At 42.5% G+C, this 13,812-nt stretch overlaps 1 protein-coding gene across 1 annotated transcript; it reads right to left on the reverse strand.

Annotated features, from left to right (window-relative positions):
• Positions 1–7,402: 7,402 nt before the first annotated feature.
• On the reverse strand, positions 7,403–13,557 carry LOC122933902 (oocyte zinc finger protein XlCOF6.1-like). The gene is made up of 4 exons (XM_044289006.1): positions 13,506–13,557; positions 12,690–12,845; positions 12,483–12,606; positions 7,403–8,699 (listed from the first exon to the last, which is right to left on the reverse strand). Exons 2-4 carry the CDS (start codon positions 12,711–12,713, stop codon positions 7,888–7,890), a joined length of 960 nt encoding a protein of 319 aa, XP_044144941.1. The 5' UTR covers positions 12,714–12,845; positions 13,506–13,557; the 3' UTR covers positions 7,403–7,887.
• Positions 13,558–13,812: the final 255 nt, after the last annotated feature.

Consider the following 13,812-nt stretch of genomic DNA (forward strand, 5'->3'; position numbering starts at 1 on the left):
GTTTGGCTGATAACCCTTGCTTTGTTACTGGAAAAAATTGAAAATTTGCCAAAAAATCGAAATTCTGAAATGTTATCTCCATTTGCCATTAACTCTTGTGGAACACCTAAAGGGTTAACGACGTTTGTAAAATCTGTTTTGAATACCTTGAGGGGTGTAGTTTCTAGAATGGGGTCATTTTTGGGTGGTTTCTATTATGTAAGCCTCACAAAGTGACTTCAGACTTGAACTGGTCCTTAAAAAGTGGGTTTTTGAAAATTTCTGAAAGATTTCAAGATTTGCTTCTAAACTTCTAAGCCTTGTAACGTCTCCAAAAAATAAAATGTCATTCCCAAAATGATCCAAACATGAAGTAGGCATATGGGGAATGTAAAATAATAACTATTTTTGTAGGTATTACTATGAATTATAGAAGTAGAGAAATTGAAACTTGGAAATTTGCTAATTTTTCTAAATTTTGGGTAAATTTGGTAATTTTTTTCACTCCATTTTACCAGTGTCATGAAGTACAATATGTGATGAAAAAACAATCTCAGAATGGCTTGGATAAGTCAAAGCGTTTTAAAGTTCTAACCACATAAATTGACACTAGTCAGATTTGCAAAAAATGGCCTGGTCCTTAAGGTGAAAATGAGCCCGGTCCTTAAGGGGTTAGGGGGCTTCTGTTCAGGGTTGAAACAGTTGGCGTCACTTACACATAAGCCCCTAACACTGTCTCTGGCTACTAGAGGTGCAGGTCCTCAATCGGTAGCAATGTATTTTGGCGTTGAGGGGCGTTAAGAGCTGCCGGAGTGCTCCTGCGCTAAGAACCAGCTGTTACTAACTGTCTGCGTGATCAAAGAGGAGTCCCCCCTTGCGACTGGATCACTGGGTTTCTGATCTCCGACGTGCTCTTACTTTTCTTCCCGCTCCGAACTCTGACAGGAATAAGCCGGTTGTAGAGAGAGAGTCAGAGCAGAAAGCACGCCAGTGGCAGGGGCAGACTAGGCATGCGCTGCTCTTATTACAAAAAGCAGCACATGTGCAGTTAGAATAAAGCCATAGACAAGCTTTCTCTAAAGCTCCCCCATGTCGCGTGCAGCCATGAATGAACTGGCTGCACGCAGAGTGGGGCTGAGGGGGCGGGGATCATTATAAAAACATTACCATTCGGGTTTTTTTGTAAAGTATATTAGGAAACTCATTTTTACCCTTCCTCCCACTATATAGTGGAAAGAACTTATATAGTGGCCAACCCCTTTAAGTATTTTCATTTTCTTAGTTCCCGGAGAACCCCTTTAAGGATCTTCTGTAAAAATGTAACGGCAAATATTGACAATGATATAAGACTGAACTAACCTGAGACCATAGGTAGCCCCGTAGGGTCAGCGCTGTCTGATCTCTCCATCACACTGCGCAGCCGCTGAGTACGGGCAGTGGACTGACAACATTGTGTTACGCCCCCTTGACACATTGTAATATCAAACGTAACTGCTTCTCTGTATACATTATTCTTCATCTGGGCCAGTGTTCCCATTGGCTAGTGCTTTGACTTCCATGATGTCACTGGGGTTAATGGAGAGTCTCATTTGATGATGTCACTACTTTCTATATAAATGTGCACTTAGTCTAGCGTTTGCACTTGGGAGTGCCGTCTCCATTTCTATAGTACTTTTGATCATCTGCTTGTGGGCGCTGGACCTCACCACTGGGGTGTTTGCACCCACTTTCTTTACCCCGTCCTGACTTGCGGCGTACATTTACAGCGCAACGGGTAGTGACTTCCCAAAGTTGATCAAGCGGGCACGGAAACAGCGTCTGCTCGATCAAGGGTCCTGGCTGCATCTGCCAGCATCGCTGGAAACGGCACATTAACCCATTAGATGCCTCTATCAAAGCTGACTGCAACATCTATGGTCTTTGCAGAGGGAGGAGGCTCCCTCCTTCACCCCATCAGGTCCGCGTGCTGCGAAGACAGAGGGCCCAATGGCTGCTATGACACCCGATTCCTTACACAGGCCTTCAAGCTACAGAGGCTTGGGCAGACTGTCGGTGTAATACACTGACAAACTCAATGCAGTACAATTCAGCATGTGCTATACTGCATAGAAAAAAAGGATCAAACCCTGAAAAGTTGATGTCTCACAATGGGCCAATAATAAAAAGTTTTAAGTAAAAAAAGAAAAGTACCCTTTGCCCTTAATTTATATACAATAAAAAAAATGAAAATAAAAAAAGACATATTAGGTATCGTCATGTCCACAACGACCGGCTCTAGATCACATGATCTACCCCGTAATAAATAAATTAAAACTGTGCCAAAATCGCAATTTTTGGGTCATGTTGCCTTACAAAAAGTATAATAGCGAGCAATTAAAAAGTACAATGTACCCCAAACTAGTACCAATCAAAACATCCACTCATCCCACTAAAAACAAGTCCCCACACAAGACGATCGGCAGAAAAATAAAAAAAAATATGGCTGTCAGAAAATGGGGACACAAAAACAGGATTTTCTTTCAAAAATGCTTTGTGCAAAAGTGGTGAAAGGTAAAAAAAATAAAAATATAAAATCTCTGTAATCATACTGACCAGCAGATAACATAATTTTTCCCGCACGTTGTACGCCACAATAACAAGACACAAAAAGCGATGGCAGAGTTGCCGCCTTTTCTACATCCTGTTCTCAAAAAAGTTGAATAAAAGGTGATCAAACAGTCATATGTACTGCAAAATAGAACCAATGATGATGACAACTCATGCTGCAAAAAATGAGTCCTGACACAGCTCTGTTGAGAGAGAATTTAAAAACATATGGTTGTCAGATAATGGCTGCACTGGTCCCCAGAGGCTGATCAATAGCAACATGGCGCCCGTAACCGTGCCATCAAAATCTGCGCTGCAAAAGCCAAATGGTGCTCTTTTTCTTCTGAACCCTGAGGAGCACCCAAACAGCAGTTTACATCCATATTTGTGGCATTTCAATACCCAGCATAATGCGCCTATCAATTAAAGGGGTGTGGTGAATCTCAGATGGTACACGCTGGGCACTGCATGCCATATGTGTGGAATAAAATTGCAATTTTCACTTCACATTTCTACAACATATCTGTGGCATCAAAATGCTCACTCCATCCCTTAATGAATACCTTGAGGGGTGTAGTCCCCAAAATGGGGTCAGTTTTTGGGGGTTTATAATGTATGGGTATCTTAGGGTCTCTTTGAATGTGACATGGTGCTCGAAAATCATTCCATTAAAATCTACCCTCCAAAAACCACATGGTGCTTCTTCCCTTCTGAGGCCTGCCGTGTGCCCATACAGCAGTTTACGACCACATATGGGGTGTTTCTGTAAACTGCAGAATCAGGATAATAGATATTGAGGTTTGATTTCCTGTTAACTCTTACTGCCTTATAGGAATGGGTTGAAAAGGAAAATCTGCAAAAAAAAAGTGAAATCGTGAAATTTCACCTCCATGTTCCTTTAATTCTTGTAAAACGTAAAGGGTTTAAAAAAAAGTTTGTAAAATCAGTTTTGAATAGTTTGAGTGGTGTAGTTTCTAAAATGGGGTCATTTATGGGTAGTTTCTACTATGTAAGCCCCACAAACTGACTTCATAACTGCCTTCTAACGTCTGAAGAGAAATAAAATGACAAAATGGTGCCAATATAAACATACAGACATACAGTATATGGTGAATGTTAATGAATAACTATTTTATCAGGGCTCATTACTGTCTTAAAAGCAGTGAAAATAGCAATTATTTTCAAATTTTCCATAAATTTTGGATTTTTCTTTATAAGTAAAGTTAAAACATATTGACTCATATGTACTACGAACATGAAGTATGATGTGTCACGAAAAGATCTTAGAATGGCTTGGATAAGTAAAAGCATTCCAAAGTTATTACCACAAATACATACAAAATTTGACCGTGTCAGGAAGGTGAAAAATCAATATCTCCTGAAGGGGTTACTCACCTAAAGTGCTGTCTATATTAAAGTTTTGTCTACGTAATCTATCACAAGCAGCTGAAAAGTCTCATATATACAGTCCTGAACAAAAGTTTAAGACCACTTGAAAAATGGCCAAAAATCTTTACATTGATGGATCTTAACAAGGTTCCAAGTAGAGCTTCAACATGCAACAAGAAGAAATGAGAGTGAGACTAAACATTTTTTGAGCATTCAATTAATTGAAAATAACGATTAAACTGAAACAGGCTGTTTTTTAGCTGATCCAAATTTTAGGACCACATGCCTTTAAAAGGCCAAATCTGTGCAAAGATGTGGATTCATTGTCATTTTCTTTCAGGTAGTCACAGTTTGTGATGGCAAAGGCAAAAAAACTCTCCCTTTTTGAGCGTGGTCGGGTTGTTGAACTGCATAAGCAGGGTCTCTCACAGCGCGCCATCACTTTCTTAAATGATCCTGAGGGTTATGGAACAAAAAAGTCAAGTGGAAGACCCCAAAAAATTTCACCAGCACTGAGCCGGAGGATCCAATTGGCTGTCCGTCAAGACACTGGACGATCCTCGACCCAAATTAAGGCCCTTACTGGTGCTGACTGCAGCCCTATAACCATCAGACGGCATCTGAGACTGAAGGGCTTCAAAAACAAAAAACGTCTTCAAAGACCTCGTCTCCTTGAACGCCACAGAACTGCTCTTTTGGACTTTGCAAGAGAGCACCAAACATGGGACATTCAAAGGTGGAAGAAAGTTTTATTCTTTAAAGAGAAAAAAATTAACCTTGATGGTCCTGATAATTTCCAACGTTACTGGCATGACAAGCAGATCCCACCTGAGATGTTTTCTACGTGCCACAGTGGAGGGGGTGCAATAATGGTCTGGGGTGCTTTTTCCTTCAGTGGAACAATGGAGCTTCAGGAAGTGCAGGGGTGTCAAACGGCCACTGGCTATGTCCAGATGTTGCAGAGAGCATTCCTCATGACTGAGGGCCCTCGTCTGTGTGGTAACGACTGGGTTTTTCAACAGGACTCTACAGTACACAATGCCCGCAGGACAAGGGACTTCTTCCAGGAGAATAACATCACTCTTTTGGCCCATCCTGCGTGTTCCCCTGATCTAAATCCAATAGAGAACCTTTGGGGATGGATGGCAAGGGAAGTTTACAAAAATGGACAACAGTTCCAGACAGTAGATGGCCTTCGTGCGGCCGTCTTCACCACTTGGAGAAATGTTCCCACTCACCTCATGGAAACGCTTGCATCAAGCATGCCGAAACAAATTTTTGAAGTGATCAACAATAACGGCGAGGCTACTCAGTACTGAGTTCATGTTTGGAAGTTTGATTTCTGTTTTGGGGGGGGGGTTTAGGTTTTTTTGGGAGGTGTGGTCCTAAACTTTTGATCTAATGAAAAACAGCCTGTTTCAGTTTATTCGTTGTTTTCATTAAATTGAATGCTCAAAAAATGTTTTGTCTCACTCCCATTTCTTCTTGTTGCATGTTGAAGCTCTACTTGGAACCTTGGTAAGATCCAGCCATGCTAAATATGATATTTTTGCCCTTTTTCAAGTGGTCTTAAACTTTTGATCAGGACTGTATAAGATGTAGTCTCCGGATCAAACGGACTTTCTTTGTGAAGCACAACGGGGATACCGCACCTCCTGCAGTGCTTGACCATATCCACATCATAGAAATACATTTTAAGTCCCAATCTTCTGGAAACATATAGTAGAATACAATAAAAATTAGACAAAAAGTTTTCAGTTCTCAATCTGTTTTATAGGAACGAACCCCAATTTTATAACAACAAATCCAGAACTCTCCGACGGTCTCTTAGGCCGGATATGACACCACAGCTCGCCTATTTCTTCTTTTACTTTTATTTCACCATTCTTCTGACCTCTGCTTCGTTTGAAGAATCTGTTTCCTCCCGACAAGAGGTTTTACCACAAATCAGTCTGGTTTTTATTGATTGTTAATTGCCAAGTGATTTTCCAGGTAAAACTGCACCTAGTCTGCTCTATGACTCCACCGTGTGAACCCAGCCTTCGGCTGAATGCACACGTCCGTGTTCCGCGGCCGAGAGCGGTCCATGGAATGCCGGGCTGGATTCCCGTTTAGAGCAGGAGGGCACGGCGTCATACGAGTGTATTACTGTAGTGCAGCGGCTGCATGAAGCGCACGGCGTCATAGCAACCAATGATGCCGTGCACTCCTGCTCTGAACAGGAATCCAGCCCGGCATACCACGGACCGCTCTCGACCGCAGAACACGGCCATGTGCATTCGGCCTTAACATGTACCTGCCATTTCAGTTTATTTTTATTATTGCGTGGGGACAGTGATTTTAATACTTTTTGTAATATAATTTATTAGGGAAAGGTGTGTATTTTATTAGCCTGGAAAGTGTCTCCATTGCAGCACTCTTAGAATTACTGACTGCCTGTCTTCACCGTGTACTATACTATAATGGCAGCTATTTGTAACATACAGAGGCTTCTCAACCTGCCTCTTCTCTCTCTACCATATTGCTGACTAGTGTTGGACGCAAATATTCAAATCGCGAATATTAATCGCGAATATCGGCACTTTGAGAATTCGCGAATATTTAGAATATAGTGATATATATTCGTAATTTCGAATATTCTAGATTTTTTTTCATCAGTAACCTCCCTTCTTGCTTGTGGGCCAATAAGAAGGCTGCAATGTCTTTGTCTGAGCTTAGCAACATCCCTAGCAACCAATAGGAAAGTTGCCTACCCCTTACTATATAAGAACCTCCCCAGCAGCCATATTCCACAGGTTTTTTTTAAGTTCTGAGAGAGACAGCAGTGACATTGCTGTGTTCTGTGCTTTCCACACAATAGATAGATAGTTAGCTGATATATATAATACAGATAGTGGGGGATAGTCAGTGTAGGTTATATCCTGATATAGTGTAGCTGTTGCAGTGCAGTATGTTAGGTAGTGTGATAGGTTCTGCTGTCCATACAAACATCTAGATTGCAGGATAACAGGCCGAACTGGATGGACTAATGTCTTTTTTTGGCCTTATGTACTATGTTACCTGCTAAAATTTGAAGTTTCATATTGCGCCAAAGTATTTGCATCATTAGTGCCGATTAGCGCAATCGCGAATATATTGCAGCGCTCTAACTGCATATAAAGCCATTTTTGATGTTCTGCTGTGCCAACCATTTTCTCCAGTCTCCGGAAACTTCTAGCAGCTTGGAAAATGTAGCAAAAGTGACCCACGCCTGTATTTCGTGCGAATTATGCGAATATTACATTGCCGATTTTTCACTATCAAGAAAATATCAAATTCACGAAAATATGAATATATGAGAAGCTTCTATATGTTACACATAATGGTCCTCAGAGTAAAGAAGAATATGGATTCTTCTCTGTGTAAATTCTGTAAAACATTTTTTATTTTTCATATATAGGGAATCAACATCACTTCTCTCCTGTGTGATTTTTTTCATGTCTAACAAGATCTGATTTATTTGTAAAAAATGTTTCATATTCTGAACATGAATATGGCTTTTCTCCTGTGCGAATTCTCTAATGAACCTTGAGACTATGTTTAGAATTAAAACATTTTTTCACATTCTGAACATTAATACGGCTGCTCTCCTGTGTGAATTCTCTGATGAACCTTGAGGTTGTGTTTAGAAATAAAACCTTTCCCACATTCTGAACATGAAAAGGGCTTCTCCCCTGTCTGACTTCTCTCATGTTTACATTTTCCACATTCTAAACATTTAAACGGCTTCTCTCCTATGTGACTTCTTTCATGTTTATGAAGACATGATTTATCTGTAAAACATTTCCCACATTCTGAACATGAATATGGCTTCTCTCCTGTGTGAATTTTCTGGTGAAGCTTGAGGTGGTGTTTAGTAAAAAAACATCTTCCACATTCTGAACATGAAAATGGTTACTCTCCTGTGTGAATTCTGTCATGTGTAATGAGGTCTGACTTTTGCATAAAACATTTCCCACATTCTGAACATGAATACGGCTTCTCCCCTTTGTGACTATTCTGATGAAGCTTGAGCTTGTCTTTGGTGATAAAACATTTCCCACATTCTGAACATGAAAATGGCTTATCTCCTCTGTGGGTTCTTTCATGTGTATGAAGACATGATTTATAATTAAAACATTTCCCACATTCTGAACATGAATATGGTTTCTCTCCTGTGTGAATTCGCAGATGAAGCTTAAGGTGGTGATTAGTAATAAAACCTTTCCCACATTCTGAACATGAAAATGGTTTCTCTCCTGTGTGAATTCTCTGGTGCAAAATAAGATCTGACTTTTGTGCAAAACCTTTACCACATTCTGAACACGCATACGGCTTCTCTCCTGCGTGAAACTTCTCATGTGTAACAAGTTTTGATCTATATATAAAACATTTCCCACATGTTGAACAGGAATATGGCTTCTCTCCTGTGTGCATTCTACTGTGGGCAAAAAGGCTGGAGTGATGTGCAAATTGTTTTCCACATTCCGCACACTGAAATCTTTTACCCTCTTTCTGCCCGGGACTTGTGGTAACAATCTGTGATTGGTCAGGAGAAGGTTCCTCATGATCAGGAGGATTATATGACAGATCTGTTCTGTGAAGTCCTGGATGTACATTACAGGTAACAAGGTTTATTCCTGAAGAGTGCTGCCTGATATCTTCATCCTCTACTATATGATCTAGCGATAACATGAAGGTTCCTCCAGAGTTCTTACTGTGATGTTCTGTTAGGAGTAAAAAAAGGTTTAGTGATTTTCTTTTTTTAACCGCTACAGGACCGCATAACGCACAGATGCGTCCTGGAGGCGGTCGATTCATTCCTCCTGGACGCATCAGTGCATCATCTCGCGAGAGGTGAGATTTCCTGTGAACGTGCGCACACAGGATCGGAAGGTTAGAGACTGGATCTACAGCCTGCCAGCGGCGATCGTTCGCTGACAGGCTGTAGATGCGATTTTTTTTAACCCCCAACAGGTATATTAGACGCTGTTTTGATAACAGCGTCTAATATACCTGCTACCTGGTCCTCTGGTGGTCCCTTTTGCTTGGATCGACCACCAGAGGACACAGGTAGCTCTGTAAAGTAGCACCAAACACCACTACACTACACCCCCCCCCGTCACTTATTAACCCCTTATGAACTCCTGATCACCCCATATAGACTCCCTGATCACCCCCCTGTCATTGATCACCCACCTGTAAGGCTCCATTCAGACGCTGTATGTGTTTTACGGATCCACGCATCCATGGATCGGATCCGCAAAACACATACGGACGTCTGAATGGAGCCTTACAGAGGGGTGATCAATGACAGGGTGGTGATCACCCCATATAGACTCCCTGATCATCCCCCTGTAAGGCTCCATTCAGAAATTTTTTTGGCACAAGTTAGTGGAAATTGATTTTTGTTTTTTCTTACAAAGTCTCATATTCCACTAACTTGTGTCAAAAAAATAAAATCTCACATGACCTTACCATACCCCTCACGGAATCCAAATGCGTAAAATGTTTTAGACATTTATATTCCAGACTTCTTCTCACGCTTTAGGGCCCCTAAAATGCCAGGGCAGTATAAATACCCCACATGTGACCCCATTTTGGAAAGAAGACACCCCAAGGTATTTCGTGATGGGCATAGTGAGTTCATGGAAGTTTTTATTTTTTGTCACAAGTTAGTGGAATATGAGACTTTGTAAGAAAAAAAAATGAAAAAACATCATTTTCCGCTAACTTGTGACAAAAAATAAAAAATTCTTTGAACTCGCCAGGCCCCTCATTGAATACCTTGGGGTGTCTTCTTTCCAAAATGGGGTCACATGTGGGGTATTTATACTGCCCTGGCTTTTTAGGGGCCCTAAAGCGTGAGAAGAAGTCTGGGATCCAAAGGTCTAAAAATGCCCTCCTAAAAGGAATTTGGGCCCCTTTGCGCATCTAGGCTGCAAAGAAGTGTCACACATGTGGTATCGCCACATGATGATTTATTTATTTTTTTTCCTTACAAAGTCTCATATTCCACTAACTTGTGACAAAAAATAAAAACTTCCATGAACTCACTATGCCCATCACGAAATACCTTGGGGTGTCTTCTTTCCAAAATGGGGTCACTTGTGGGGTAGTTATACTGCCCTGGCATTTTAGGGGCCCAAATGCGTGCAAAGTAGTTTGAAATAAAAATCTGGAAAAAATTGACGGTGAAATCCAAAAGGTGCTCTTTGGAATGTGGGCCCCTTTGCCCACCTAGGCTGCAAAAAAAAGTGTCACACATCTGGTATCGCCGTACTCAGGAGAAGTTGGGGAATGTGTTTTGGGGTGTCTTTTTACATATACCCATGCTGGGTGACAGAAATATCTCGGCAAAAGACAACTTTTCCCATTTTTTTTATACAAAGTTGGCATTTGACCAAGATATTTATCTCACCCAGCATGGGTATATGTAAAATGACACCCCAAAACACATTCCCCAACTTCTCCTGAGTACGGCGATACCAGATGTGTGACACTTTTTTGCAGCCTAGGTGGGCAAAGGGGCCCACATTCCAAAGAGCACCTTTCAAATTTCACAGGCCATTTTTTACAGATTTTGATTTCAAACTTCTTCTCACGCATCTGGGCCCCTAAAATGCCAGGGCAGTATAACTACCCCACAAGTCACCCCATTTTGGAAAGAAGACACCCCAAGGTATTTCATGATGGGCTTAGTAAGTTCATGGAAGTTTTTATTTTTTTGTCACAAGTTAGTGGAATATGAGACTTTGTAAGAATAAAAAAAAATAAATTAATCAAATAAAAAGTTCTATGAACTCACTATGCCCATCAGCGAATACCTTGGGGCGTCTACTTTCCGAAATGGGGTCATTTGTGTTTTTTTTCTACTGTCTGGGCATTGTAGAACCTCAGGAAACATGACAGGTACTCAGAAAGTCAGAGCTGCTTCAAAATGCGGAAATTCACATTTTTGTACCATAGTTTGTAAACGCTATAACTTTTACCCAAACATTTTTTTTTTTATCAAAGACATGTAGAACAATAAATTTAGAGAAAAATTTATATATAGATGTTGTTTTTTTAGAAACATTTTACAACTGAAAGTAAAAAATGTCATTTTTTGCTAAAATTTCGTTAAATTTCGATTAATAACAAAAAAAAGTAAAAATGTCAGCAGCATCCACCAAATGAAAGCTCTATTAGTGAGAAGAAAAGGAGGTAAAATTCATTTGGGTGGTAAGTTGCATGACCGAGCGATAAACGGTGAAAGTAGTGTAGTGCCGAAGTGTAAAAAGTGCTCTGGTTTAAGCTAGGGGGGCCGAGGTGGTTAAACCACCTAGTAGATAATTTACAACCTTTCTATTATGCTGGCCAAAATTAGAAACGGTTCCAACAGAAAACAGAAATATACAGCGGTGCCTGAAAGTTTGTGAACCTTTCAGAATTTTCTATATTTCTGCAGGAATACGATCTAAAGCTACATCAGATTTGCACACACGTCCTGGGCCCCATGGAGAGAAGGCAGCTGGTTAACAAAATCTGCACCAGTTGTATATAAATAGGACTCAACAAACAAGGCTGTCAATAGCCTCCACCACCGCTATATCCATCCCCTGCTGCAGGAACATCCACATTCACATATATGGGACGGATTTCAGGAGCGGAAACCTCTGCAACAAACCTGCCATGTGTGAACACACCCTAATGCAGCAGTACAGTAAAGCGAGGAACGTGTGTGTGGAGCTCAGGGATCGGCTGCTGATCAGGGACGTCTGTCACCCCCTCAGGCTGCCCGATTCATCTGCACCCCCCATGTCACCCCACTCCTATGTATCCTGGAGCAGATCCTCAGAGTAAGAGAAAGCGGAGCCCATGACATATTGTGGAGCCTCCGCAGCCTGAACACTCCGGGCCGTACATCTACTGCTAGAAGACACATGTCCGCTCTGACAGGACCACAGACTGGAGGAGGAGAGAGAAGAGCCCGGTGATCCCACCTTCTCCTCCAGTCACACATAGCACCTTGTGTCTTCTCTGCTTGTGGAGTGACTAGAGGATCCCAGACATGAAGGGAGGAGAACTACTGGAATAAGGATGTGTTCACACCACGTCGAGCCTTCCATCAGAGGTAGATATCAGGAGGGTTTCCTAACGTAGATCTCTGATAGAAGGAGGTGACGTCTCCCCTGTACAGTCCTATCATTCTATATAGTCACACAGGGGCAGACGTCACCCATAAGCCCCATGTATACGGCACGGTGCAGGTTCTCCTGCAGGATCCTCTGTATAGAATAGTGTCATCTACTGTACCGGCCGATGGAGGCCAAGAGGACACTATATCTGTCAGGAGGATGGAGCCTATGGAGAAATGTGATGTATATGGGAAATGTAGGCTCTAACATGATGTGACCGTAGAATAACATGTGGAGCTCCTACATTACATGTCATTACACGCGTGTACACACTGCACATGACCGGACTGAGGCTCTAACACGGCCTCTTCTCACCTCGTCTCTTCTTACCTGGTGATGTCAGAGGCCGGGGAGCCTCCATCATGGCCTCCTTGTACAGATCCTGGTGTCCTTCTACATACTCCCACTCCTCCATGGAGAAATAGACCGCCACATCCTGACACCTTACAGGAACCTGACAACACAATGACACCGTCATCACCCAGACCCCTCCAGTGCTGTTACTGGAGAATTTCCCAGCATTCCCAGCAGTGTCACCTCTCCAGTCAGCAGCTCCATCATCTTGTGGGTGAGTTCTAGGATCTTCTGCTCATGTATCAGGGGGGGAGGCTCAGTGATGGGGGTCCTGCTCCACCCTACTGAATCATCGATGATGGGAGTCCCCCTCGATGTCTTCTTCACTATGGTGTAATCCTGTGGATGGAGAGAGACACTTAGGGAAAGAAATTCCTTCCTGACTCCAGATCTACACTCAGAATCCCTCCCTGGATCATGGCCCCATCTCCAGTAATCTAGTCACTAGAAGCTGGAATATTATTACCCTCCAGACCTCCAGGCCCCTTCTGGACTCTTCTAGAGAATGCCCCATGACTCCCTCCTCTGGCAGAGAGCTCCATAGTCTCACTGCTCTTACAGTAAAGACTCCTCTTCTATGTTGGTGGAGAAACCTTCTTTCCTCTAGACGTAGTGGAGGCCTCCTTGTTATAGTCCAGTATCATCTAGATGTAGTGGAGGCCTCCTTGTTATAGTCCAGTATCATCTAGATGTCAGACTAGTAGTAGAAATCCTCCCTCCAGGCCACACTCCGGCCATCTCCTCCTCTGCTTCCTCTCCTCCTGGGTACAACCTGCCTACTTACCTTCTCATGGCTCCTACAACATGACTATTGGTCTCCATGATACATCACTGACCATACTGGTGGCTGATCTTCAGGTTCTCCGTCACTTGGAAGGTCTGGAGGCCGTTCTCCAGGACCCTGGACTCTTCCTATCACTTCCTATGATGGATTCTCCTTCCCGATGTCTGACTTGTTACAGAATACAATAAAGAGGAGAGAAATCTAGAAAAGTTTACCTCTCCGCTCAGCAGGGAGATGATCTCCAAGGTGAGGTCTAATATTCTTCTGCTGATCTCCTTCCTGTCCATCCTTGGTGGTCATTCAGGAGAAGAGGAGAGACCTGGAGGAGCTGGAGGCTTCTAGTACTGCAGGCGCCTTTATGAGGAGAGGAGAGGCGAGGCTGGAAATCCTCCAGGGACAAGAGCATTAGTGAGATCCAGAACCGCACTTACTGCTCCTGGAGAGACCCCGCTTCTCAGAGCCCCCAGCACCGGGGATAAAGGGGGATTCTGGAGAAATGGCTGATACCAGAGAGAAGAAGAG

This window comes from Bufo gargarizans, chromosome 4 (genome assembly GCF_014858855.1).
Source record: "Bufo gargarizans isolate SCDJY-AF-19 chromosome 4, ASM1485885v1, whole genome shotgun sequence".
Taxonomy (NCBI): domain Eukaryota; kingdom Metazoa; phylum Chordata; class Amphibia; order Anura; family Bufonidae; genus Bufo; species Bufo gargarizans.